Source organism: Neovison vison, chromosome 5, assembly GCF_020171115.1.
Source record: "Neovison vison isolate M4711 chromosome 5, ASM_NN_V1, whole genome shotgun sequence".
NCBI classification, from domain to species: Eukaryota; Metazoa; Chordata; class Mammalia; order Carnivora; family Mustelidae; genus Neogale; species Neogale vison.
The window spans coordinates 37,731,842-37,759,238 of record NC_058095.1 but is presented as its reverse complement, the minus strand read 5'-3'; the positions used below and the strand labels follow the sequence as shown (position 1 = coordinate 37,759,238).

Sequence of the window (27,397 nt, the reverse complement as noted above, 5' to 3'; positions counted from 1 at the left end):
GTAGACAGGATCTAGAGCCAGACTTCCTGGATTCAAATCCAGCTCTATTATTTGCTAGCCGTGTGACTAGAAGCAAATAATTTATGTGATCCAGATAGTACTCTCGACAAAGGGAGATCTATCTTCCTTAGGTAGGAATAAAGAACCACAGAGAAATTTTGAGGTGAAAAGCATGTTAGGTGGTTTTGATTTTCTCAGTAAAGGACATAATCTACTAAGAGTATGGGGGCAGGAAAGGTTTCAACTGTGATCTGCATATGTGCTACTGAATCCCCCACCAACACACACCAAAAGAAATTCTTCTGTTTCACATCTTAGGCTTCCTCACAATTTTGTTTGAGGAGCTCACCTACATTTAAGCTTTAAAGCCAATGGATTAATCTCTAAAGTCTCTTATAACTGTAACATTATAGGATTTTAATCTTAGCCCCTGAACCCATTACTAGCTTTTTCTCCACCTTACTCTAACAGTATCAACTCTACCTCTTGAATCTCATAGCAGTTTGTTAGTGCCTCTTTTGACACTATACATTCTTCAAATATCAAGAGTCCATTCTCGGGCGCCTGGGTGGCTCAGTGGGTTAAGCCGCTGCCTTCGGCTCAGGTCATGATCTCAGAGTCCTGGGATCGAGTCCCGCATCGGGCTCTCTGCTCAGCAGGGAGCCTGCTTCCCTCTCTCTCTCTCTGCCTGCCTCTGCCTACTTGTGATTTCTCTCTGTCAAATAAATAAATAAAAATCTTTAAAAAAAAAAAAAAAGAGTCCATTCTCTCACTGAGATTTAAGCTCCTCACCATTATCTTAGAAGGGCAAGCACTTCACCATTATCTTAGAATTCCTCAACCCCAAACACAGTACAGGCAACCACTTTAGAAGTACTTGTTATTTAATAATGTAAATATACTAAAATTGCAGTGGGTTTGGGGGGCACCTGCGTGGCTCAGCCGGTTAAGCATCCGCCTTCAGCTCAGGTCATGATCCCAGGGTACTGGGATCCAGCCCCATACGGCTCCCTGCTCAGTGGGGAGTCTGCTTCTCCTTCTCTCTCTTCCCCTCTCCCTACCTGTATGCCCACTCTCGAATGAAGTCTTTAAAAAAATTAGAGTGGGTTTTGATTTTTAGACATTTCATAGCAGTAATCATCTGATCATTAACCTCCACAGTACCGAGTAACATACACTGATGGTCTCCCTATTAAGGAACATTCATTTAAGACATTCTTTAAGAGGTGCCTGGGTAGGCTCCGTCATTAGGCATCTGCCTTTGGCTCAGGTCATGATCCCAGCGTCCTGGGATTGAGCCCCCATAAAGCCCCTCTATGCTTGTGTTCCCTCTCGCTATCTCTGTTATAAATAAATAAAAACCTTAAAAAAAAAATGATATTTTTGAAAAGGGCACAAAATGTAAAATTAAAAAGATAAAACAAAATGGTTAATTTTTACAACATGTCCTATATACACCAAGAGCATGTAAAAAGAAATACAACTTACCCTGATACAGCTGAAACAACAAAGCTTAGAGCAATGAGGACATAGGCGTGCATCCCGCAACTTCTCCATACAAATGAAGCATCGGAAAACCTCAGCAATGCTCTGAAAATAAAAGATGTAAGGTCCACGAGAGTTAGATACTGAATCAAAAGTAAAAAGCATGCTTAAAGTTATTCATTCAATATTTATATTTATTTGAGCTGACATCATCTGTTTCAAAAAAATTCCACATCAGTACTTGGGTTAGTCAAAATCCAGTGTGCCTCAGAAAATCTCCTGGAAAAAGTGCTTTCTCTTTTCTAAGCTTCACAATGGTTCTATTCTAAGGAAAGGGCATGAAATGCAAACACAGTCTTATGCACAAATATTTCCAATAAGGCATAAATTATAATGGCAAGAATGTGGCTGTAGCCCAAATTTTAAAATACTAAATTATGACAGTTTAAAAAATTATGACACTTAACATAGATTTTAATAGTCTCTAGAAATACTTCTTGAATTATTTGATACAGAAAAAATGCTTATGATATAAAACAGTAAAAAAAATAAAGGCAGGGGGCACCTGGGTGGCTCAGTCTGTTAAGCCTCCACCTCAGGCCCAGGTCATGATCCCAGAGTCCTGGGATCTCGCCCTCCACTGGGCTCCCTGCTCAGTCGGGAGCCTGCTTCTCCCTCTCTCTCTGCCGCTCCCCCTTGCTTGTGTGCTCGCTCTCTTTCTCTCTCAAAAAAAAAACAAAAACAAAAACAAAAAAACAAAAAACTTTAAAAAAAGAAAGAAAAGTCAAAAGAAAAAAAGTTGGACTATGAGTGAAAAATATGAACTTTTTATTTGTCCTGCAATTTCCCTAAGGGGGGTGAGATGCCTTTAAAATTTAAAAAAAAAATTTTTTTTGAAAAGATACATATTCTAATGGCAGTATATTTTGACCATGAGAGAAACTAATTCAGAATACAGAAATCTGGCTTTCTGCCCTGATGCTCTAACCAATTAGCATCTTATTTGAGCCTGAGATTCTGCCCCTATTGAGAATATTAGTGGTAGCCCCAATGAAGGCTTTGCAAAGAATAAAGTAAATAGAAGAAACAGTGTTATTTGCAAGCCCCAGGTGAAACCATTTAGGAAGTAACTGACAAAGTAACAATAACAGAATGAAATGTAGGTTATTGTACATTTCAAGTTTATTTTTACCACAGTCACATTTATTCTTACTCCATCCCAAGAGAATGAAACTCTCCTAAACCGAGAAAACGCTACAAAACCTTTATAATACTTTCGCATGAGGAATTAAAGAGAAAATTACTCACGAGTCTAATCATGACTCTGCAGAACAAGAAAGAACCTGTGAGATGCAGACGCTGGCGGGGGATGGACAATAAGACCACTGGGTGAACTACTTTCAAGTGAAGTGCCCAGTAATACAGTTGCCGCTTACTAAGAAGCGAAGATTCAGTATTAAGATGGTTCAAAATTTGACAATTATTTTTAAAATTACGTCCAGTAAGCAATCTTCTTTTATGTTCCTGGCCTTTACGTAAATATCCCAACCATTTGAAATCACAACTCAAAAGCGTGAGATATAAAAGAATAGGCTGTTTTGGAAAACCACAAAAAGTATAATAACTGTCTATCTTCATTCAATTTAGGAAGGGCAGAAGTCTGCAAAATGTACCGGTGAGAGGGAATGAATGATTCCATTTGGAGGGAGTTTTGGATCCCCGCAAGAACTCGCAAGAACTGGTAGCAAGTGCACGGCATTTCTCATGAATTTGCACTTTTCATCTGCCCAGGCTGCAGTTTGCAAAAACCCTCTGGGAAGGAGCACCGGAGCGAAGACATCCAGAAACGCCAGGATAAGCACCACCTCGGAAACGGTCAGAACACAAGGCACCTGGAGGGCTGCAGACCTAACACCACGTCCTTCGCACTGGGCCAGCCTTCACCACAGCAGCAGCGTCAGGATGGGGGTGCCCTACTAGAGAGAGGACTGGGACAGGGAGCCCCAAATAAAGAACGATCGGCGGGTGGCGGGGGAAAACTAACCACCACCCTTCTCAACCCGCCTCACCTCCACGCTCTGTTCATCCATTGCCTCCGGCTCTCGGCGGGGCCCTCGACGACCCGCGGAGTCCGTGGTCTGACCTATCGGGCGCCGGCCCGAGGTCGCCCAGTCAAATAGCCAACGAGAACAGCCCGGCGTCCACGTCAGGGGGCTCCGACGACCGTCCCACCTGCGCGCCCCATCGCGTAGGGTTCAGCGCCAGCTACCCCCACTTCGCCATATTTATCCGCGCACCCGCCCTAGGGCGCAGTGGGAAAGGCGAGCGGTGGCCACAGCTCCTTCCTCACCGCTAAGCCGCCCGCCAGCAACCGCGAGGCAGCCTCGCACCACGTGACGCGGGCGCGCGCGTAAGGAACTGCTGCTAGAGCCCAGCGGCGCTGGTCTCCAGCGAAGAAGGTGCTGCAGGGAATTCGCAAACACCAACCGTAACCAGGGTAGCTGAAGGCGAGGCGGCGAGGGAAGGCGCGCTGCGCATGCGCGCAGGACGCTGCGTTAGGGGCGCGGAGTGAAGAGAGGCGGGCGACAAGTTCCCGCGGTGCGGGGGCGCACACGAGATTTGGCTGCTAGCCGCCGCAGGGATGCGTGCCTTTGGCCTCAGTTAGGCGCAGGCGGCAGAGAGCTTGCGGCTAATATGCGAGTCGCCCCTCCACGGCCCACTTCCCGAGAAGGGCGGCGCTCCACCGGTCTCAAATTTAGCGCGCCAAAGACTGGAACCACCTGGAGTGGTGGTGGGACGCTGACTCCGCAGCCACGCCCCTAGGTATTCAGACTCTGATTCTAGAGTGCTGTTCCACGAAATCAGCGTCTTCAACAGCCACTCTCGCTGATTTGGCCAGGTGGATTGTGGTCCGCACCTTTAAGAAACCGTGGTGGATAGGATTCGAGGCTAGTGGTTCTTTCCCTGGAAGGAAGCCCGGGCTCTAGATTTTGAGATTTCCGCCCCACCGACTCAGAGCTCCAGACTGTGAAGCCTAGAGCGGTATAGTTTCTCATTTCAGGGTTGGGAGAATGGAGCCACAAACCGTACAGGTCAGATCCGCACCGCTCCACATTGCATCTCTTGTCGCCCTAGGTGAGCTGTAGCTATGGGACTATGGAAAGTGCAAGAACTGTGTTCAGCTTTCCTATGTTGGCGTGTTCTTTATACAAATTTTCTGTCATGCGAGGTCTAAAGATAGCAGGAATTGAAGGTGAAACAAAGGGTTTACATCAAATTCTTAATTTGTATTTAATTTTTCCTTTGTGATTTATTGCAAACTATTACACTTAATCCAATCTAGAGTGAACATGTAAAGAATCAACAATAACCTTGAAAGTTCTGAAGTATCAAGAGATTTGGACTTTCTAATAGTGGGCAACAGTTTCCTTTATACTATGCGAGGCATGGACAGGGATTTAATTTAGTAAGATTAATCTGGGACTGAAAAGGTTTTTAACTAGAAATTATTTATGGTCGTGATGTTTGCATGCCACCATCTGCACTAAAACGCCCTCAACTGTACACTTTTATAATGGGTAATGGTTAATCTTGTTACGTGAATTTTACCTCAATTAAAAAAAATTATTTGGGGGCGCCTGCCTTCGGCTCCTATCACGATCCTAGTGTCTAGGGATCGAGACCCCCGGCTGGCTCCCTGCTCAGCGGGAGGCCTGCTTCTCCCTCTCCCCATGCCTGTATTTCTTCTCTTGCCATTTCTCTGTCAAATACATAAATAAAATCTTTAAAACAAATTTTTTAAAATAAGCAATTTGTGGAACACAGTATTGTATTTGGGATTCAAGGAATAATGAAAAGTGAAAAAATAAGACAAATTATTACATGTGATAAATATTTTTTAAAATTTTTACTAATAGGTGTATTTGCCCAAGAACCCAAAAATATTTAGATTTATTGCAGTAGTTCATAATAATGGAAAAACTGGAAAACCTATACAATTAGGGGTCATCGGTTGCAACTACAAAGTCAGATTCTGGCTAATTTAAGCAAAAAAGAATTTAGTCCAGGGAGGATGCTAAGCCACCACATAGAGCTGGGAAACCTGTGATCTTGCTCCATCAGAATTCCTTAGGGGCAACCCAGCTGCCTTTCCCCACCCACGCCTGGACAAATCTAACTTATCTATTATACAGTTTATCAATGCCTAGCAATAAGAAAATGGAAAAATCATGGCATATCCATATATTGATTACAGCTGTTCAAAGGAATAGCAGATGTATGTCATGAAAATATCCAAAATATATTTATAATAAAAAAACTTAATTGCAGCTGCAGTACAACATATGGTATCAACTTATTTTTGTAAAAAAAAATTATTTTTAATTTGCATATATGTACAAACATCTGAAGAGACTGCAGATAATTTCTGGAGAATAGACATACTTGTTTGTATTTTTTAATTTCCTAAAATTAAATTTGTATTAAAAGATAAAATTAATTTGTATTACAACTTAAGACATTAAAAACACTATAGTCACATAGAAAATAATTACCCAGGTGAGAAATAAAAGACCTAAATTAGGATAGTAAAAGTGAAGATAAAGTGGAGGTTGGATACTAAGAACATTTCAGGAAGATTTTATTGACTAAGAAGATAAAGGGATGCAGACTTTTTAATGCCAGGTAACAAAACAGTGCCCACTGACAAAATTAAATCAGGAAGTACTTGGGACATAATCAATTTGAATATTCAGGTAGACATTTTTATTGGAAATTTGTATCTAGATCTAATGGAAGAAGTTATATCTGGGAATCATCCACAAAGAGTCAATAAATGAAACTTGGGAAGCTAATGAATATTATAGAGAAGTATGCAGAGAACAGTTTTCAGGGGACTGAGGGAAAGAACCAACACTTAAAACACAACTGTGAAGAAAGTCACAGAGGATAAACTCCAGGATCTTGCTATGATACTAGTATTATGATATGATAGTAGTATGATGCTATTATTTTTTAATTCCACCAATCAACATCACATCCCAGAGCCATTCCAGGATAAAAACTTCCTTAATATTAACTGCCTGAGTACTGAAGAAAATGTGTTACTGAAAGTCACTTAAGAAGGGGGGTAGGGTTATGGACATTGGGGAGGGTATGTGCTTTTGGGTAAATTGGAAGGGGAGGTGAACCATGAGAGACTATGGACTCTGAAAAACAATCTGAGGGGTTTGAAGTGGGGGGGGGAGGTTGGGGTACCAGGTGGTGGGTATTATAGAGGGCACGGCTTGCATGGAACACTGGGTGTGGTAAAAAAATAATGAATACTGTTTTTCTGAAAATAAATAAATTGGGGGAAAAAAAAGAAATGTCACTTATTTCTCTATAACTTAAAAAATAGGAGTTTTCTTTCTTTAAATATTCAAACTGCACAGTACAATTTTAACTGAAGCTACTCTCCCAACCCTGTTTATTACCTATTGCAAGTTTGTTAATGGGCAAATAAAATGCTCATAACAAATTTTTAATTATATGAAGGTATAATTCTATAACCTGCAGAATATTTGATGCGTTTTTCCTAGTCTTTTCAATGCCTCATTTTTATTACATATACAGAAATATTCACTGAAGGATTACTAATTATCAAACTCAAACAATTTACCATTCATTGTGCTTCTAGTCATCCTGACACACAGAAGTTAAGTGATTTGCTCAGGATCCCATAACTAGAATTTAAAATCTGCTATTTACATCTCAGACTCCAAAGCCCAATCTTAATTATAAAACTGAAATCTCTGCTTCCCCTCTTCCCATTTAACATAACTTCAGCATTTCCCAGAACATTAACAGTAATAAATTATTGGCAGCTTCACCTCTTATTTTATGGATACATCATGATTTATTTTCCTGTTTACCTGCCATTAGCTAGGTATGTGTGTGTATTGCTAGTATAAATAAGCCTGTGATTAACATCTGTCCCTAGATTACCTTATTGCCAATAATTATCTAAGAGTTATTTAAAAATGAATAGGGAAATTCACACACACACACACACACAGGTAAGCAGCAGTTGCCAGTGATCCTCTGATTTCTCTTTCTTAGCTTCCATATAGAATGAACAATTAACAGTAATACAGGCTGAAGGAGAAAAAAGGTAGTGTTGATATACAAAAGAGACAGTCTGAAACAATATTTGAAGTCACAGTTCATGTTGCTCAACATTAGCAGGCAGAAGGAATAGAGAAAAAAAGTAAGGCTATCACAGAAAAGCCAATTTATTATTACCAAAGTTAGCTTCTGTGGAGGACTAGAGGCCACATACTAGCAGTCTCATCAATAATGTGACCATTATCTATAATCAAAATTTTCAAAAATAAAATTATATACATATGTATAATGTAATACAAATACTTTTTCTATCCTTTAGTTTCCAAAGCATGCTCATTCACATCTGATAGTACATATATCCTTTCTTGATAGGCCAGGACATTCATGTTATCCCAACTACACAAAAACAGATGCAAAATAGAGTTATGTGACTTCCTTGCTTGAAATTAAAAGACTAATTACGTGTGATATTTATTTTTAAATCTCTTTATTCCCATCCCATCCTTTTGGCTAAACATTAGTCCTATATCTGCCCTTCTTATAGTTCCCTCTCTTGTAAAAGGCGTCATTATCCAGTGACCACAACCAAATCTTCTCCATCCTCCCACCTCTCGTCATCAAGTGCTAACAAGACATCTTCCTAAATCTTTCTGGAATGGATCTCTTCTTCAACAGAATTCCCTTTTGCAAGTCCATTTCTTCATAAATCTGACATGAAAGATTTTAATTGTTCTGCTGCAGTTTGCTCTTCTTTACTCAGTGGTGACAGCTAAAAAGAAAATGACAAAATATTTCAAAATCTTTAAAACACGTTTAATTTAATTAACTTCTACTTTTATATTTCCATAAACTCATACTATGTCTATGAGCACAAATTTTGGAAGGCAGGGATAAGAACAGATTTGGCTATCTAGATACAAGGTACTTTTCATGTCTGAGCTTTCAAAGAACTTGCAATTAAGTTGAAGAAACAAGACCAAACAGTTAAAGAATTGTCATTTAAAAAAAATTTTTTTTAAAGAAACAATAGCCATTTTATTATGTTCATGGAATTGGGATCAGAAATTCAGGCAGGGCACAGTGGGGATGGCTTGTTGATGGTCCAAAGAGGAATTCAGTTGGGAAGACTTAGTAGCTGAAGGACAATTACTATGGAGTCTGGGATCACCCAAACCTTCCTCATTTATAAATTTAGCACCCAAAATGGGGTGACTTGAAGACCTGGCCCAACCAGGCTTGTTAAGGGCTGTAGTTTAACAAAACTAAAGAAGTCGCATTTGAATGCCATATTCTAAGAACATCTTGAAAAAGAAATGTGAACAAGATAGTCTGGAAGTTTCCTCAAAATTGGAGACTTGAGCTAAATTTTGAAGGATAATTGAGATTTTTTAGCTGCAAGTAACAGGAACACATTTCAAAATGGATTAATAATAAAATTTATTACTGCACAATAAATACAGAAAAAGTACAGATTTCAGGACTGGTTTATTTAGCAGCTCAGTTAAAGACTCCTTTTTTCCACCTTATCTAATATCCTTGCCTGGTGGCTTTTTTCTCAGATGATTAGAAAAATGGCCCGAGCAGTGCTAGGAATCATATCTATATACACTGTTTTAAAAAAGTATTTTCTCTTCCCACAGGTCTCTCAGCAGTGAGGAAACTCTAACTTCCTACCTCCAAACTTTCCCTTCTCACACGCCATATGAGTTACAAATCCATTCCTGAACCAATGTTAGTTAAAGGAAAATCCATTCCTCTTGCCAGTCAGATACCACCCCAGGAAGCTGAGGAAAGCACCAACTTTGCCTTGGGCACGAGTGAGGGATAGCACACATCTCCAGGCCGGTATCCTATCTGGCAGCAAGGGAGAACAAATGCTGAGAAAACTACCCAGCAGACAGTATCCACCAAGAGCAGGTAGGAGCAAAAGCAGAGGGGCAAAGAAAAGCCAAAAGGAAGTTTATAAAGGACTTCCACATAGCAATAACCAACAGGCTAGCTAAAATAATGGGTTAATGGGGAAATTATTGGAGATGCAGCATGAGGAATTAAAGTTAAAACTCTGCCTAACTATATAGGTCATCTCTAGAGAGACTGCCAAATCTGGAACACACCATACCTACAGAATAAGAATCTCTAGAGCAGTGCTATCCAGAATTTTCTGTGATACGGAAAATATTCTGTATCTGTGCAGTCTAATCAGTAGATGAAGAAATGAATTTTTAATTTTATTTAATTACTTTACATTTTAATTTATGTAGCCACATGTGGCAACTGGGCTGCCCAGCTGGTTTGGCTAATCAAGCCAACATTTACCAAAAATGTTCACATGCATAAAATGAAAAACAATCATGGGCCTTACTGAAACCCATATTGTTACAGAATGTCCCTCTTCTTTTGTTTTTTTTTAAAGATTTTATTTATTTATTTATTTTTTTGACAGAGAGAAATCACAAGTAATGGAGAGGCAGGCAGAGAGAGAGAGAGGGAAGCAGGCTCTCTGCTGAGCAGAGAGCCCGATGCGGGACTCGATCCCAGGACCCTGAGATCATGACCTGAGCCGAAGGCAGCAGCTTAACCCACTGAGCCACCCAGGCGCCCCAGAATGTCCCTCTTCTAACTCAAAAACAGGAAGGGGCGCCTGGGTGGTTCAGTGGGTTAAAGCCTCTGTCTTCGGCTCAGGTCATGATCCCAGGGTCCTGGGATGGAGCCCTGCATCCCCCATGGGGCTCTCCGCTCAGCGGGGAGCCTGCTTCCCCCACTCTCTCTGCAGGCCTCTCTCCCTATCAAATAAATAAATAAATAGTCTTAAAAAAAAAAAAAAAACCAAAAAACAGGAAATGGTTCTGGAGAGACTTTGTGAGTCCATGTTTCTCTTTCTGATAACTGTTCAAGGGATTTCAGACCATCCATTTCATAAACTTTCAAAGAATTTTTCTAGAAATCAACCAATCCAAATCTTGTAGAAAATTTTCTTCCTTAACACAAATATTTCAGAGCATCAGTGAAATATCACACATTCTTTGTTTTTTTGTTTGTCTGTTTTGACAGAGAGAGTGCGCACAAGAGGGGTAGGGGAGAAACTTAAGCAGGCTCCATGCCCAATACAGAGCCCAATGGGGGGGGGGTGTGCTCAGTCTCATGACCCTGAGGTCACAACCTCAGCCTAAGCCAAGAGTTGGACGCTTAACTGACTGCACCACCCAGCACCCAGGCACACCATTCTATTTTTAATGCCTTTTGAATTGTATTTGTTTTAGGGGTTTGTTTTGTTAATTTTTATTCTGGAACAAATCTAGTCTTTTTTTTTTTTCTTTTCTTTTTTTTTTTTTTTTTTGGTCATTTGGCAGTCACCTTTATAATTAAGTGTATTTAAACCTTAATAGCTTAGGCCGCCTGGGTGGCTCAGTCCTTAAGCATCCCACTCAGTTTTGGCTCAGGTCATTATCTCCAGGTTGGGGGAGGGGGGTAAGTGGAGCCCAGCATGGTTCTCCCCATTCTGCTCTGCAAGGAATCTGCTTTCCCTCTGCCCCTCCCCCTGCTCATATAGTCTGTCACTCTCTAAAATAAATCTTCAAAAAGAAAAACTTTAATGTCTTCATATTAACTAAAAAGATAAGGAAATACGTATTCCCTTCATTTCACCTCCTTTTCTGTTCTCATCTCCCTATTTGTTGTTTAGTATTATCAACCCATGTACTATTTTTTTTCCCCATGTACTATTTTTTAATATTACCAACTCAAATATATTTTGTCCTTGCAAGTTAAAAACTATGCACCTTGATAAAGATTATATCGAGAAAATACCTGAACAGCTTGACTTTCTATTTCCTTTCTGTTGTCTATAAATAAAGTACCATTTGCCCTAAATAGGCTTATCCCTTTTTTGTTCTTCACGTTCCCAAAATAATTTAAAGGGCCTTTTAGTTATTTTAGAAAATTTCAGAAGCTGGACTTAAGCCTTTGGCTTTCTTAAGTATTCTCACAGTTCTGTCCCTATGACTAATACATCTCATTTTATACTTCCTTTATGAGGTCTACCTTACCTGTCCTTTAAACTCTGAGCTCCGGTACCTGGGTGGCTCGGTTAGTTAAGCATCTGCCTGTGGCTCGGGTCATGATCCTAGGGTCCTGGGATCAAATGGCGTTTTGGGCTCCCTACTCAGCGGGGAGTCTACTCCTCCCTCTCCCTCTGTGTGCTTGCTCTCTCTCTCTCAAATAAATAAATCAACCTTAAAAAAAAAAAACTCTGGTCTTATAGAACTATTTCTGGTTATACAACTCTCTAGAAATGGCATTTCCTTTTCTTCCACATTTTAATCATGAAAATTCCTCTAAGCTTCCTACTATCTCATTTTTAAAGTAGTATCTACAAGATCCATTATATCCAACATTCCCTGAAATGGCTATTGAATCTAAAATATGATTTCCTTTTTCAAGGTCTATAAACAACCTTTCAGTCATTTCTCTTTGTTTGTAATTCTGTGATCCAAAGTAAAAGCTCCCTTAGCTTTCTACCTTCAATGTAATTATTGCTCATTACAGATACTTCTTTTATTTATTTATTTATTTATTTATTTATTTGACAGACAGAAATCACAAGTAGGCAGAGAGGCAGGCAGAGAGAGAGGAGGAAGCAGGCTCCCTGCTGAGCAGAGAGCCCGATGCAGGACTTGATCCCAGGACCTTGAGATCATGACCTGAGCTGAAGGCAGAGGCTTAACCCACTGAGCCACCCAGGCGCCCCCAGATACTTCTTTTAAATGAATGAAGATCTTTACAGATATTTAGATGATTGAAATCCTCTATCACTATTATAACTATTTTCTGCACCATTTTTAAATCGCAGTCAGAAATGTAGCATCTATTGATTGTATCCAGTAGGGACAATTTTTAGTTAATATTCAAAAATAGGACTTCCTCTTTTTTCACTCACCTAAATTTATCCTGTGCTTCAATAAATTTATGGATTTCTATATAATATGTATAATCCAGAACTACACCCAGTCTCTTCTCAAGATTTGTTATGTGCTTCTTTTAAAGATTTTATTTATTTATTTATTTGACAGAGATCACAAGTAGGCAGAGAGGCAGGCAGAGAGAGAGGTGGAAGCGGGCTCCCTGGTGAGCAGAGAGCCCGATGTGGGGCTCGATTCCAGGACCCTGGGATCATGACCTGAGCCAAAGGCAGAGGCTTTAAGCTGCTGAGCCACCCAGGCGCCCCTTGTTATGTGCTTCTATTTTCAGGTTCTGATCACCCACCACAAAGAATATGTGTCTTGAACTGTGTTTATAGAGGTTATCATATACATACTTTTTTTGCATTTTACATATTAGTAATATTATATATTATAAAACCCTTAATGCTTTAAATTCCTACTCCTATTCCCTCTTTTTAATTGCTTTTTCCTCCTCTAATATTCATCTCCCGAAGACCTAACATCTGAGATACATCTAAGGTATCATTTTATACTTTTAATTGGGTACTGTTCTTTTTTCTGCCATTGGCAATATAAAGAATTATTGACCAAATTAACCTCAGTAATGAACCTTTAAGGTTTACTCTCACTACAAGCCCATAATTCAAGTAGCTGAAACCAAATGTAGTTCAGGATTGGCAAATAAATAAATAAATAAACCAACCAACCAACCAACCAACCAACCAACTAACCATGTATGTTGCCCCTAACTGCATCTGTGCAATACCCAGACTCAGTTCCTCAATATAGCACTCTAAGAATCTATTACCAATTAATTCATCTGAGTTGACACCAGAAATAAAAACCTATTGGCCATTTTTTGTTCATATAATTAAGCTCTACTCTCTGATTCCAACTATATACACACTGTATTTTCTTTTGAAAGCCCTCAACTTTGCCTTAATAGTAAACGCAAATTTTACCAAATCCTTCACTAGGTTATTTAAGATGATACTGTCTAGATCAGCAGCTCACACTGTGTTATTTTTTTGTATTTTACTCCATCATATCTGAAGAGTTTTACACAATCAGTGACAGAGGCTCACAATTATAAGGATTTTTACCTGAAATCAGAAGGGAATGGGGGATGGAGGGAGAGAATGAAGGTCATGCTTACCCAAGCTCACCAAACTCAATTTAAAAAAGGAGAACTAAAAAAGTCACTGATACAGATGCTTTCCACATTTCTCAGTCTTACTACTTCTTATAGGAACTGCAAAACTGGTAGATTTAATAAGCACTACCAAGTTTTCTCTTGTAACATGACCACATAATCTAAGATAGCACACCTCTTTATTAACCATGCCAAGTCCACAAGCTTATTTTTCTTAATTTTTTAAAAAGATTTCATTAATTTATTTGAGAAAGAGAGAGAGAGGACATGAGTGGGAGGAGGGGCAGAGAGACAAGCAGACTTCTGTTGAGCAGGAAGCCCCATGTGATGTGGGGCTCCATACAGGGCTCAATCCCAGGACCCTGAGATCATGACCTGAGCAAGTCAGACGCTTAACCAACTGAGACACTCAGGTGCCCCCACATGCTTAAAATCTCATTTCTACCAACAATTCAAACTGACTGCTAAATCTCTAAATGAAAGTTAATGGGGATTTATCTTTCAAAAAGACACTCAGAATTGGGACACCTGGATGGCTCAGTCGGTTGGGCATCTTCCTTTGGCTCGGGTCATCATCTCAATGTCCTGGGATGAGCCCTGCATCAGGCTCCCTGCTCATCTGGGGAGCCTGCTTCTCCTTCTCCCTATGCCATTCTCTCCTGCTAGTGCTCTCTGGCTCTCTCTCCCTGTCAAATAAATAAAATCTTAAAAAAAAAAAAAAAAAAGAAGAAGAAGAAGAAGAAGAATTAAAACTCTACAAATCCAGGGGCTCCTGGGTGGCTCAATCAGTTAAGCGACTGCCTTTGGCTCAGGTCATGATCTCAGGGTCCTGGGATCAATTCCTGTTTCAGGCTCCCTGCTCAGCGGGGAGCCTGTTTCTCCCTCTCCCTCTGCTGCTTCCCCTGCTTGTGTGCTCTCTCTGACAAATAAATAAATAAAATCTTTAAAAAAAACAACACCACAAAAAAACTCTACAAATCCAACCTGTCAATTGAAAGCATTACCTCCAGGTCTGTTTGCTTTTGTAGCTCTTGTATCATGGTCATAGTCTTATTGACAGTAGCACAAATGCGGTTCTTAGTCTCTTTCTGCTCTGTAGCAATTGATTTAAAGCGTGCATGCAAAGTTTGATACCGAGACTTTATTGCTGACAATTCCTTTAAGAGTGTAACTGGATTTTTCTATATCAGGAAAAAAAATAATATATATATTAAATAGTGAAAAGGAAAAATTAAGCTTCTTTTAAGAATTAAAATAAATACAACACCATCCATTTAATTCTACCATTCATTTAACTGAACATTGTATTTTTTTTTTTTTAAGATTTTATTTATTTGTTTAACAGACAGAGATCACAAGTAGGCAGAGAGGCAGGCAGAGAGAGAGGGGAAGAGAAACAGGCTTCCCGCTGAGCGGAGAGCCCGATGTGGGGCTCAATCCCAGGACCCTGGGACCTTGATCTGAGCTGAAGGCAGAGGCTTAACCCACTGAGCCACCCAGGCGCCCCTGAACATTGTATTTAATTATGGAACTCTGTAACAGAGGATGGGAGGAGGGGAAAAAAGAATTATAAGACCTAGATCCTATTCTCAAGGAAATTAAAGCTTAGGTACAGAAATAACCCACACATGCACACAAAATAGAAATATTAAAATAAGCAAATAAGGTCACATTAGAAAAAAAAAGTCACATAAGATACATAACATTTGATACATATTTCACAATAATTACACAGTATTTTAACAATACAATTCTAAATACTCAGAAGGTGAGTAAAGGAAATATTTTGATCTATTCTTAAAGAATAAGACAATTTAAAACTACTTATAAAATTCTTAAACATAATGTTATGGGGCTAATGTATGTAGGAGTACCAATTAATTGACCTCACTGTACAAAATTCATGCCAATTCAAGCAACTTTACAAGTTACATTGGTTTTTCAAATTCAGAGTATAAATTTAGAGTATAAATAAAAACTATTCCATAAGAGACATTTGTAAAGGGTCCTTTTCACTACTTGGTAATTTACATTCCTAGATAGTTCCTTAGCAAACCCTATAATACTATTCCAAACAGGGTGCCTGGGTGGCTCAGTGGGTTAAAGCCTCTGCCTTCAGCTTGGGTCATGATCCCAGAGTCCTGGGATCACGCCCCGCGTCGGGCTCTCTGCTCGGCGGGGAGCCTGCCTCCTCCTCTTGCTCTACCTGTTTTTCTGCCTGCTTGTGATCTCTGTCTGTCAAATGAATGAATAAAATCTTTAAAATATATATATACTATTCCAGACATTCTCGACTCCCTCCAATTCCCATGCACCCTTTCTTGACACAAGACCAAGAGAACAGAAAACTGGGGGCGCCTAGGTGGCTCAGTGGGTTAAGCCTCTGCCTTCGGCTCAGGTCATGATTCCAGGATCTTGGGATCGAGTCCCACATCAGGCTCTCTGCTCAGCAGGGAGCCTGCTTCCCTTCTCTCTCTCTCTGCCTGCCTCTCTGCCTACTTGTGATCTCTGTCTGTCAAATAAATAAATAAAATCTTTAAAACAAACAAACAAACAAACAAACAGAAAACAGCTAGTACAAACTCCATCTTTCTGCATTTTCCTCTCAAAAAGAAAAACACCTATGGACATTCTGATCCCTGCTCTGCCTGTAGTACTACCACTATTATTGTTGTTTCATCCCCAAATCCTGCAGATCCTTCAATTTCCTATATTTCTATGACCTTTTCAATATCTCCCTTTGCTTTTTGTTTTCCTCTGAAGTTTTTACATATTTTTTTAGTAATTTCTACATCCAATCTGGGGCTTGAACTCACAATCCTGAGATCAAGATTCACATGCTCCTCCAACTGAGCCACCCAGGTACCCCTCAATATCTCCCTGTGTATAGACTTCAAATATGAATAGATGTTCCCCATGCTGGAAGGAAATTAAGTCCTTCTTTTGACTCTGTCATTGCTTCAAAATCAGTTTTATTCTTCTCACTCCATTTCCACCAGCCTACTAGGTCATATAAATACACTTCCCTAATTTAACACTACATAGACTAGTATCTTTTGCCAAATTATTGTAAACAATTAAAAGGTAGGATTGCCAAATAGCATATAATTCTGATACCCTTCCTTATGCCTCTCTTATTTCCTTCATGTTCCTATCTTCTTAAAATGAACTCTTGATTTCTATAAAACTATACTATCTTGGTTAGCTTCCTACTCTACAGATTATATCCTTCAGGGGCCCTATCTCATGGCTGTGGCAGAGACTTCATTTATGGTCCTCTTTTCCCTGTTTCTTTGGAGATTTTTAAGTTTCTGATGATGGAAATAGTAAATAAAAATGATTCCCACAGGAAGGGAAAAAGAAGAGAAAATCTAACTTTAAGACTGTTGAAATAATTCTGCAAGGGATGATCAAGACATAGCATGAGCAATAGAAGTAGGACAGGGACAAAAGAGAGACCCCATGAAAACAGTTTAAAAGATCTTAGTGGTATATCTGATGTGAGCAAAGGAATAACAAATGACAACAAATATATCATGCAGTATATAAAGGAATGTGTATATTAGATGCCTACTACTCAGTGTATACCCCAATGATATTGAGACCTGTCCTCTCACCTTCAGAGCTATACTTCCCATCATGTTTCTAGATGCTACACATTGTATTGGATGAAAGAAATACAGTCCCAAAAAACTCCTAGAAGACAGGGGGTAGGAAACACAAAAATGAAAACAGGAAAGAAAAGATAAGAAAAATGGAGGATAGATCCAAGAGGTTCAATATCTCACTGAGATAAAAACATAAGAGGTTTTCCTCTGAATATTCGTTTCTTATGAATACAAAAGGTAAGTAAAGTTATAAAATTTCAAATGCATGAGAATATCTATTCTGTAACCATTAAATGACCATAAAATATTCTGAAAGTTCTAAGAGAGATGGGTTCAGGAAGGGGGGGTGATAAAATAAGGAGGAAGACACAATTAGAACAGCATCAACTTTTCAAAAAAAAAAAAAAAAAACAGCATCAACTTCTCAACAGAACACTGAAAGCTAAAACACACACATACACATAAAACAGTGATGTTAAAGTTAAGACAAAATAATCTCATCTGGAATTCCATACTCAACCAACCATCCATCAACTAAAAGATTAAATAAAGGTTAAATAAAGAAATTTCCAAATAGTCATTATTTCAAAAAGTTAGCCTTTTGAGTACTCTTCCTCAGGAAACTCTAAAGGATACGCTTCACCTGATCAAGGAAATGAACCAAGAAAGAAGACGACATTTGATCCAAACCAGAAGTAAAACAAAGAGAATTACTGAAATGATGGTTAAGAAATCCCAGAAACACACCCACACAGGCGGTCTATAAGCAAGAGCACAGATACCACTGGGAAAGATATGGAAGAAAATGAAACTCAGGGATCATGTGATATGCCGGGTAATGTCGACAAGAGTTTTACAGTTCTTTTAGAGAAGTCTGGGGTTGGGGTGCTTACATGGCTCAGTCAGTTAAGCATCTGACTCTTGATGTTGGCTCAAGTCATGATAATGTGGGTCCTGAGATCAAATCCTACACTGGGCTCTGTGCTCAGCCGGGAATCTGCTTGAGATTCTCCCCTGCTCTCCCTGTCCCTCCCTCGGCTTGTACACACTCTTTCTTGAATAAATAAATAAGTCCTTTTTTAAAAAGGCCGAATGAAATAATGATACATGCATAGAAAAACTAAGCAAACTGGATGGAAAAAAAAAAACAATTATTAGCTCCAGAAAAACAAACTGTATAAAAAAGGAAAAGCAAACATAGTATATTACATGACTGATAGAAGCAATATTTGCAGAGTAATAACTGCTGTGGTCTGAATGAGTCTCTCCAAAAGTCATTTTTTTTTTAAATTTCTTTGAAGTTTGTTTATTTTTTTAGTAATCTCTATACCCAACATGGGGCTTGAACTCATTATCTCAAGATCAAGAGTCATCTGCTCTTCTGACTGAGCCAGCCAAATGCCTATCAAAAATCATTTTTTGAGGTGGCTCAGATGGTTAACTGACTGCCTTTGGCTCAGGTCATGATCCCAGGATCCGGGGATCAAACCCCACATCTGTCTCCACCTGCTCTGTGGGGAGCCTGCTTCTCCCTCTCCCTCTGCCTGCCACTACCCCTGCTTGTGATCAAATAAATAAATAAAATTCGTTTGTTGAAACCGAATCTCTTGTAATTAGGAGGTGAGTTGTTTGGGAGGCGATTACATCATGAGGGCAGAGCCACCATAAATGAGATTAGTACTCTGATGGGAGAGATCTTCTGCTATAGAATACAACCCAAAGTCTGAGACCCAGAAGAGGGGCCCAACCTATCTATGCTGGCACCCCGATCACAGACTTCTGACCTCCAGAACTGTGAAACTAACTTTCTGTTTGCTTATAAGGTAGCTAATCTGTGATATTTTGTTACAGCACCCCAAGTGGACTAAGTCATTATAATATAAACACTGAATATGGATATAGCAAGAAATTGTGAAGATGGAGGTAAGTATGGGCAGTAAAGTATTTAATCTTTATCTTTCATAGCAAGAAGTTATTTTAACAACAACAGCTAAAATATAGTGCATACTCTGGACCAAACTGTTCTAAATATATTACATGTATTACTAATTTTATCCTCTTTCAATCTATAAGCAGATAGTATTATTCCCATTTTACAGACAAGGAAACTAAGTACAGGGGTTAATTGATTTGCGTAAGGCACAATGTAGATCTCAGATTTGAACCAGAATAGCCAGTATCCAGGAAATCAATTTCAGATGGGGGGAGGGGAATAGCAACACAAGCATACAATTTTTTCTTTTCTTTTTTTTTTTTTTAATTTGACACACATAGAGAGCGAGCCAGCACAAGTAGGGGGAGTGGAAGAGGAAGAAGCAGGCCCTCCACTGAGTAGGGAGTCTGATGCAGGACTCAACCCCAGGACCCCAAGATCATGGCTTGAGCCGAAGGCAGTCGCTTAACCAACTGAGCCACCCAGGCGCCCCAACACAAGCGTACTCTTTAGAAATATGAAGGTAAATACAAGAAAATGCTGAAATAAGGTGGTGACCTAACTGAGGGTGGTAAAGTATGAAACAAGGAATTATTGATTCATTATATGCTTTATACTTCTGTGACTTTTCAAATTATTTGCAAAAATTAATTTGACAAAAATAAAAGTTTAAAGTTGGGAGGAAAATTGGTTTGAAGGAAGAGGAGATCAGCTGTGAGGCAATAGTAGATTATGCAAATATAAATGATCTTGTAGGTAACTAGAATGAGGCTCAGTTGTGAATTTCACAGAGACCTATACATATAAATCAGAAGAATGATGAATTCCCAAACACAAATTCATAGGAAAAAAGGTGACAAGAACTAAAATTCATAGAGGAAAAAAATGTAGCCAGTATACTAATACTTCAGGATCCACCAAGCTAGGAAAAGAAAGGATTGGTGAACAAGGCATAAGGAATAAACAGCCATAGAGCTAAGAGTTAGGATAGGGTAATTAGGCAATTACTATACAACATATTGTTGTGACATTAACTGGATCTAATAAACTTGATATGGCAATGATGAATTCAGGGTAACTAGATTTTACAACTGAGCATCTTAACACAGAAGAAAAGAGTTTTGTGCACATAGCGTGTGTTTTGTCTGAGTGAATGGCTTCTTGGGAGCCACAGTGTCCTTCTATCAGTGTTGGTAAACTACCTGCACTTTATTTAATTTTGTGCCTATAACACTTCAATTCCTTTAAGGTTTTTTTATTGTAAGTGGATGATCATTTATGACAGGTCATAAGAATATACAAGATGTGGGGCGCCTGGGTGGCTCAGTGTGTTAAGCCGCTGCCTTCAGCTCAGGTCATGATCTCAGGGTCCTGGGACCAAGTCCCGCATCAGGCTCTCTGCTCAGCAGGGAGCCTGCTTCCCTTCCTCTCTCTCTGCCTGCCTCTCTGCCTACTTGTGATCTCTCTCTGTCAAATAAATAAATAAAATCTTAAAAAAAAAAAAAGAATATACAAGATGTGCTTGGGTAATGATAGTGCTAATGATGAAGGAAAAGAAAAAACCAATATGGGGCGCCTGGGTGGCTCAGTTGGCTAAGTGTCTGCCTTTAGGTCATGATTCCGGAATCCTGGGATCGAGCCCCACATTGGGCTCCCTACTGTGTATGGGGAGCCTGCTTCCCCCTCTCCCTCTGCCCCCCACTTGCTTGTGCTTACTCTCTCTCTCTGTCAAATAAATAAAATCTTTATCCATTCCTCTGTAGAAGGGCATCTTGGCTTTTTCCACAGTTTGGCAATTGTGGACATTGCTGCTATGAACACTGGGGTACATATGGCCCTGACTGGAGGAGATTATGCTGAGTGAAATAAGTCAGGCAGAAAAAATCAATTATCATATGGTTTCACTCACTTGTGGAGCATAAGGAGTAACATGGAGGACATTAAAAGAAGGAAAGGAAAAGTGAATTGGGGGAAACTGGAGGGGCAGATGAACCATGAGAGACTGTGGACTCTGAGAATCAAACTGAGGATTTGGGAGAGGAGGTGGAGTAGGGGGATGGGTGAGCCTGGTGGTAGGTATTAAGGTCACATATTGCATGGAACACTGGGTGTGGTGCATAAACAATCTTGGAACACTGAAAAAATAAAAATTTTTTAAACAGAGCAAAATTCATGATTGCAAAGAGCAACAGAAAAAATAAATAAAAATAATAAATAAAATCTTTTAAAAAATACGATGAAATAAAAAAAGAAAAGAAAAACCAATACGTGAGCAAAAAGCTCAACACAGGGCGCCTGGGTGGCTCAGTGGGTTAAGCCACTGCCTTCGGCTCAGGTCATGATCTCAGGGTCCTGGGATCGAGTCCCGCATCGTGCTCTCTGCTCAGCGGGGAGCCTGCTTCCTCCTCTCTCTCTCTGTGCCTGCCTCTCTGCCTACTTGTGATCTCTCTCTGTCAAATAAATAAATAAACTAAAAAAAAAAAAAAAAAAGCTCAACACAGTTAAGTCTTTTCAAAGAAATAAAAGGAAACATGCCATTAGTTGTATTATAAATTTAAAAGACCTACAGGAAAAATGCTCATAAAAGCAAATAAAATTATCCTTCTACAAGTTAAGAACACAGTAACAGAAGCTTGTAATTTACTGTATCTTTATACCTGATTCTATGTAAAATTGTTGACTTTTATGCAGAACTACTGACAGATTCAAAATCACAGTATAATAAAGATAAGCAGCTAAACAAAATTATATGTATGTATGTGAGTATGAATATACACACACACACACATCATAGTGGTTGGTACACAGCAATATTCACTGAGCATTTATTGCCACTATCATCATGTAGAGCTATTAGAAGTTAGTATAAGTGGTTGTTTATTTTCCTGTTCCTTGGTGTTTATATATATATTTTATATTTATATAAAATCATTAGAACTATGTCAGTGAAATCTACAAACATTAAGATCATGGTTTTCTTCCTAAATGTCACACACAATAAAGAGAGCTACTGGATAAATATTTTAAGTGTTTGAAGTTAAAGTTCTTCAAAACTTGACAGAGAATTACCATATGATCTAGCAATTCCACCTCTAGGTATATATATATATTGAAGAACTGAAAACAAGGACTCAAAAAGATAAACATATACCCAGTATGTAAAAACATAATACCCAGAAGATGGAAGCAACCCAACTATTCACTGATAGGCAAATGGATTTTAAGAATGAGATATCAAGGGACGCCTGGGTGGCTCAGTTGGTTGGACGACTGCCTTTGGCTCAGGGCGTGATCCTGGAGTCCCGGGATCGAGTCCCGCATCAGGCTCCCAGCTCCATGGGGAGTCTGCTTCGCTCTCTGACCTTCTCCTCGCTCGTGCTCTCTCTCACGGTCTCTCTCTCTCAAATAAATAAATAAAATCTTTAAAAAAAAAAAAAAAAAAAGAATGAGATATCAAGGGGCGCCTGGGTGGCTCAGTGGGTTAAGCCGCTGTCTTCGGCTCGGGTCATGATCTCAGGGTCCTGGGATCGAGTCCCGCATCGGGCTCTCTGCTCAGCAGGGAGCCTGCTTCCTCCTCTCTCTCTGCCTGCCTCTCTGCCTACTTGTGATCTCTCTCTGTCAAATAAATAAATAAAATCTTTAAAAAAAAAAAAAAGAATGAGATATCAATAGATAGATATGATGGAATATTATTCAGCCTTAAAAAGGAGGGAAATTATGATACATGCTACACCATGGATGAACATTGAGGACATTACATTAAATGAACCCAGCCACAAAAAGACAGATATATGACTCCACTTAGATAAAGTACCTAGAGTAGTCAAGTTACTACAGAAGAGAATATAATGATAGTTGTCAGGGATTGAAGGGAGTGGGGAATGGAGGGTTATTGTTTAATGGGGGCAGAATTTCAGTTTGGAAAGATGAAAAAGTTCTGGAGATGGTCATGATGGTTCCATAACAATGTGACTGTAATTAATATAACTGAACTGTGTACTTAAAAATGGTTAAAATTATACATTTCATGTCACATATATTTTACAATGGAAAAACAAACTAAGAATGTAAAATACTACAACTGCTTTGGAAAGCAATTAGGCGGTTCCTCAAAATATTAAGCACAGAGTTACTATATGGCCAGCAATTCTACTCTTGGGTATAAAACCAAGAAATGAAAGGAAATGTCTACACAAAAACTTGTACATGAATGTTTATAGTAGCATTATCAAAATAGCCAAAAGGAGAAACAACCAAACTATTAACTGATGAATAAGAAAATATGGCATAGCCATACAATATTATTCAGCTATAAAAAGGAATGAAGTGGGGTGGCTCAGTCCATTAAGTGTCTTGACTCTTGATTTCAGCTCAGGTCCTGACTTAGGGTCTTGAATTCAGGTCCCACAGTGGGCTCCACCCTGGGCATGAGTCTACTTACCAAAAAAAAAAAGGAATGAAGTACTGATTCATGCTAGAACATGGATGAACCTTTAAAACATTCTAGTGAAAAAAGCAAGACATAAAAAGCCACATATAGGAAATAGGGATGCCTAGATGGCTCAATTGGTTAAACATGCCTTCAGCTCAGGTCATGATCCCAAAGCCCTGGGATCAAGTCCTGCATCGGGCTCCTTGCTCGGCCAGGAGTCTACTTCTCCCTCTGCCTGCTGCTCTCCCTGCTTGTGTGCTCACTCACTCACTTGCTCTAACTAACAAATAAATAAATAAAATCTTTTTTTTTTTCAAGGGCTACATATTGTGATTCCATTTATATGGCATGTTCAGAGAGCAAATCTATAGAGACTGTACAGACAGAAAGTAGATGGTGGTCAAGGCTGCACAACTCTGTGAATCTAAAAACCATAGAACTATACATTTTTAAAGGATGAATTTCATGGTATGTAAATTATAGCTCAATAAAGCAGGTTTTTTTTTAAGGAAACTTGTATAAGAGAAGAATAACTGAAAGTAGAACAAAGATGAGGGATAGAAGGTGAAGGAAAAGTGGAAGCACCATATGAAATGTTTTCTACTTAGTACCTGAAAAATATTGACTCAGATGAGTCCTGTGGACAGTCATTAGGCAGTATCACTGGACCAAACAGTCAAAGAAAAAAAGAGGAAAAGACAAAGAAAAAGTCAACACACTTAAGGAGCTAAAACAGTTCAAACTATACTCCCACAGAACTCTAGGATTAGAATCTAACAGTAAAATCTGAACATTCACAATGATTTCCCAATTTTATGTAAAATGTTATTTTAAGACTACTATGAAAAATTATATACTAAAAAACTGGACAACCCAGAAGAAATGGATAAATTTCTAGGATTTTCTACTCTTCCAAAACTGAATCAAGCTGGGTGGCTCAGTTGGTTGGACGACTGCCTTCGGCTCAGGGCGTGATCCTGGAGTCCCTGGATCGAGTCCCCGCATCAGGCTCCCGGCTCCATGGGGAGTCTGCTTCGCTCTCTGACCTTCTCCTCGCTCGTGCTCTCTCTCACTGTCTCTCTCTCTCAAATAAATAAATAAAATCTTTAAAAAAAAAAAAAAAAGAAGAAATAGAAAAGTTGAACAGACTGACTACTAGCAATGAAATTGAATCGTAATCAAAAAATTCTCACTGGGGCGCCTGGGTTGGTGTAGTTGATTAGGTGTCCAACTCTTGGTTTCAGCTTAGGTCACGATCTCAGGGTCATTACATGGAGCCCTGTGTCAAGCTCCATGCTCAGCATGGAATCTGCTTAAGACTCTCTCATCCGTGGAGCAGCTGGATGGCTCATTCGGTTGAGAATCCAACTCAATTTCAGCTCAGGTCATGGTACTGGGGTCATGGGATCCAGCTGCATGTCAGACTCCGTACTCAGCAGTGAGGAGTCTGCTTGAGATTCTTTCTCTCCCTCTGTCCCTCCCCCTGCACTCGTTCTCTCTCTCTCTCTCTCTCAAATAAATAAAATTAAAGAAAAAAAAAAAAAAGACTCTCTCCCTCTCCTGAGGGAGAAAATGAGAATTTTCTTTCTCTATTAAATAAATAAATCTTAAAAATAAATTTAAAACTCCCACCAAACAAGTCCAGGACCAGATGGATTCACAGGTGAGTGCTACCAAATATTTAAAGAGTTAATACCTATTCTCCTCAAACTATTCCAAAAAAAACAGAAGAAGAAGGAAAACTTCTAAATATATTCTATAAGGCAAAATCTACCTTGATATCAAAACCAAATGAAAACACTACCAAAAAAACAAAAACAAAAACAAAAACCACTACAAGGCAATATTCCTGACGAACATAGATGGAAAAATCCTCAACAATGTATCAAAAACCACATTCAAAACTATATTAAAAGGATTATTCACCAATCAAATAGTATTTATTCCAAGGATGCAAGGATGGTTCAATAATTGCAAATGAATCAATGTCATGTATCAAATTAACTAAATAGGGAAAGGAAAAAAATCCTATCTCAATGTTACAGAAAAAGCATATTACAAAATTCACCATCCATTCATGATAAAAACTCTCAACAGTTTTTAGTTTCAAGAGTTTAAAGAGAACATAGCTCAATATAATAAAGACCATATATGACAAACCGACAGCTAACATCTAAGAACTAAAAACTGAGAGCTTTTCCTCTAAGCTCAGAAACAAGACAAGGATGTTCATCCAATCTTGCCACTTTTATTCAACATAGTACTGGAAGTCCTAACCACAGCAATCAGACAACAAACAGAAATAAAAGGCATCCAAACTGCAAGAAGTAAAACTGCCATTATTTGCAAATGACATACTACACATTCCAAGAAACTACTGGAATAAGTTAATTCAACAAAGTTAAAGGACACAAAATTAATAAAGAGAAATCTATTGCATTTCTTTATACTAATAATGAAATAGCAGAAAGAGAAGTAAGAAAACAATTCCAGGGGCACCTGGGTGGCTCAGTGGGTTAAGCATCCTACTCATGATTTCAGCTCAGGTCATGATCTCATGGGTTGTGAGACTGACACACAAACAGCCAACAGACACATGAAAAGATGCTCAGTATCACTAATCATCAGAGACATGCAAATCAAAACTGCAGCAAGACAACACCTTTTATCTGTCAAATTGGCTAGAATCAAAAGGACGAGAGGGGCACCCGGGTGGCCTCAGTTGGTTAAGCATCTGGCTTCAACTCAGGTCATGATCCCAAAGTCCTGGAATCAAGCCTCAGGCCAGGTTCCCTGATTAGCAGGAGAGTCTGCTTCTCCCTCTCCCTCTGCTTCCAACCCCACTTGTGCTCACTCTCTCTCAATAAATAAATAAAACCTTAAAAAGAAAAGAAAGACAAGAAATAACAAGTGTTTATGTGGAAGTAGAGAAAAAGGAACCTTCATGCACTGCTGGTAGAAATGCAAATTGGTGCAACCACTGTGGAAAACAGCATGGAGGTTCCTCAAAAAATTGAAAATAGAAATACCATATGATCCGGTAATTCCACTACTACTGGGTATTTACCCAAAGAAAATAAACAGACACACAAGAAAACAAAAACACTCTTTGTGAAAAGATGTATGCACACCTATGTTTATTATAGCATTACTTACAACAATCAAGATGTAGAAGCAACCTAAGTGCCCACTGATAGATGAATAGATAAAGAAAATGTGGTATATATGTACAATGTAATATTAGTCAACCATAAAAAAGAATGAGATCTTGTCATTTGGAACAACATGGCTGGACCTGGAGGGTATTGTGCTAAATGAAATAAGTCAGACATAGAAAAATAAATACCATATGATTTTGCTTATATGTAGAATCTAAAAAACAAACAAATAAACAAAAAACCCCAATGAACAAACAAAGCAGAAACAGAATGAGAACAAACTGGTAGCTGCCCAGGAGAGGGGGATGAGGGGATAAGCAAAATGGACAATGGGAGTACATGGTACAGGCTTCTAGTTACAGAATGAAAAAATCATGGGATGAAATGTACAGCATAGCAAATATAGTCAATGGTATTGCCATGGTATTGTTATAGTGTTGTATGGTGAGATATGGTAAAGCTACAGTTACGGTGAAAATAGCATAATGTATAGAGTTGTCCAATCATTATATTGTATACCTGAAACTACGGTAACATTGTGTATCAACTATACTTCAATTAAAAGACAATGTCATTCAAAAGA

At 39.0% G+C, this 27,397-nt stretch overlaps 1 protein-coding gene across 12 annotated transcripts in view; it reads right to left on the bottom strand.

The window, feature by feature from the left end:
- The window catches only part of TRIM37 (tripartite motif containing 37), a 201,171-nt gene that overhangs the window by 151,175 nt on the left and 22,599 nt on the right, over positions 1–27,397 (bottom strand). For 8 of the 12 annotated variants that reach the window (XM_044248560.1, XM_044248559.1, XM_044248567.1 and 5 more), the window contains exon 2: positions 1,489–1,590. In XM_044248560.1, the coding sequence (XP_044104495.1) occupies positions 1,489–1,590 (102 nt within the window). Of the gene's footprint in view, positions 1–1,488; positions 1,591–3,554; positions 4,000–27,397 lie in introns of those variants that run through there. The other 4 variants (XM_044248561.1, XM_044248565.1, XM_044248569.1 and 1 more) reach the window with 2 other exon arrangements.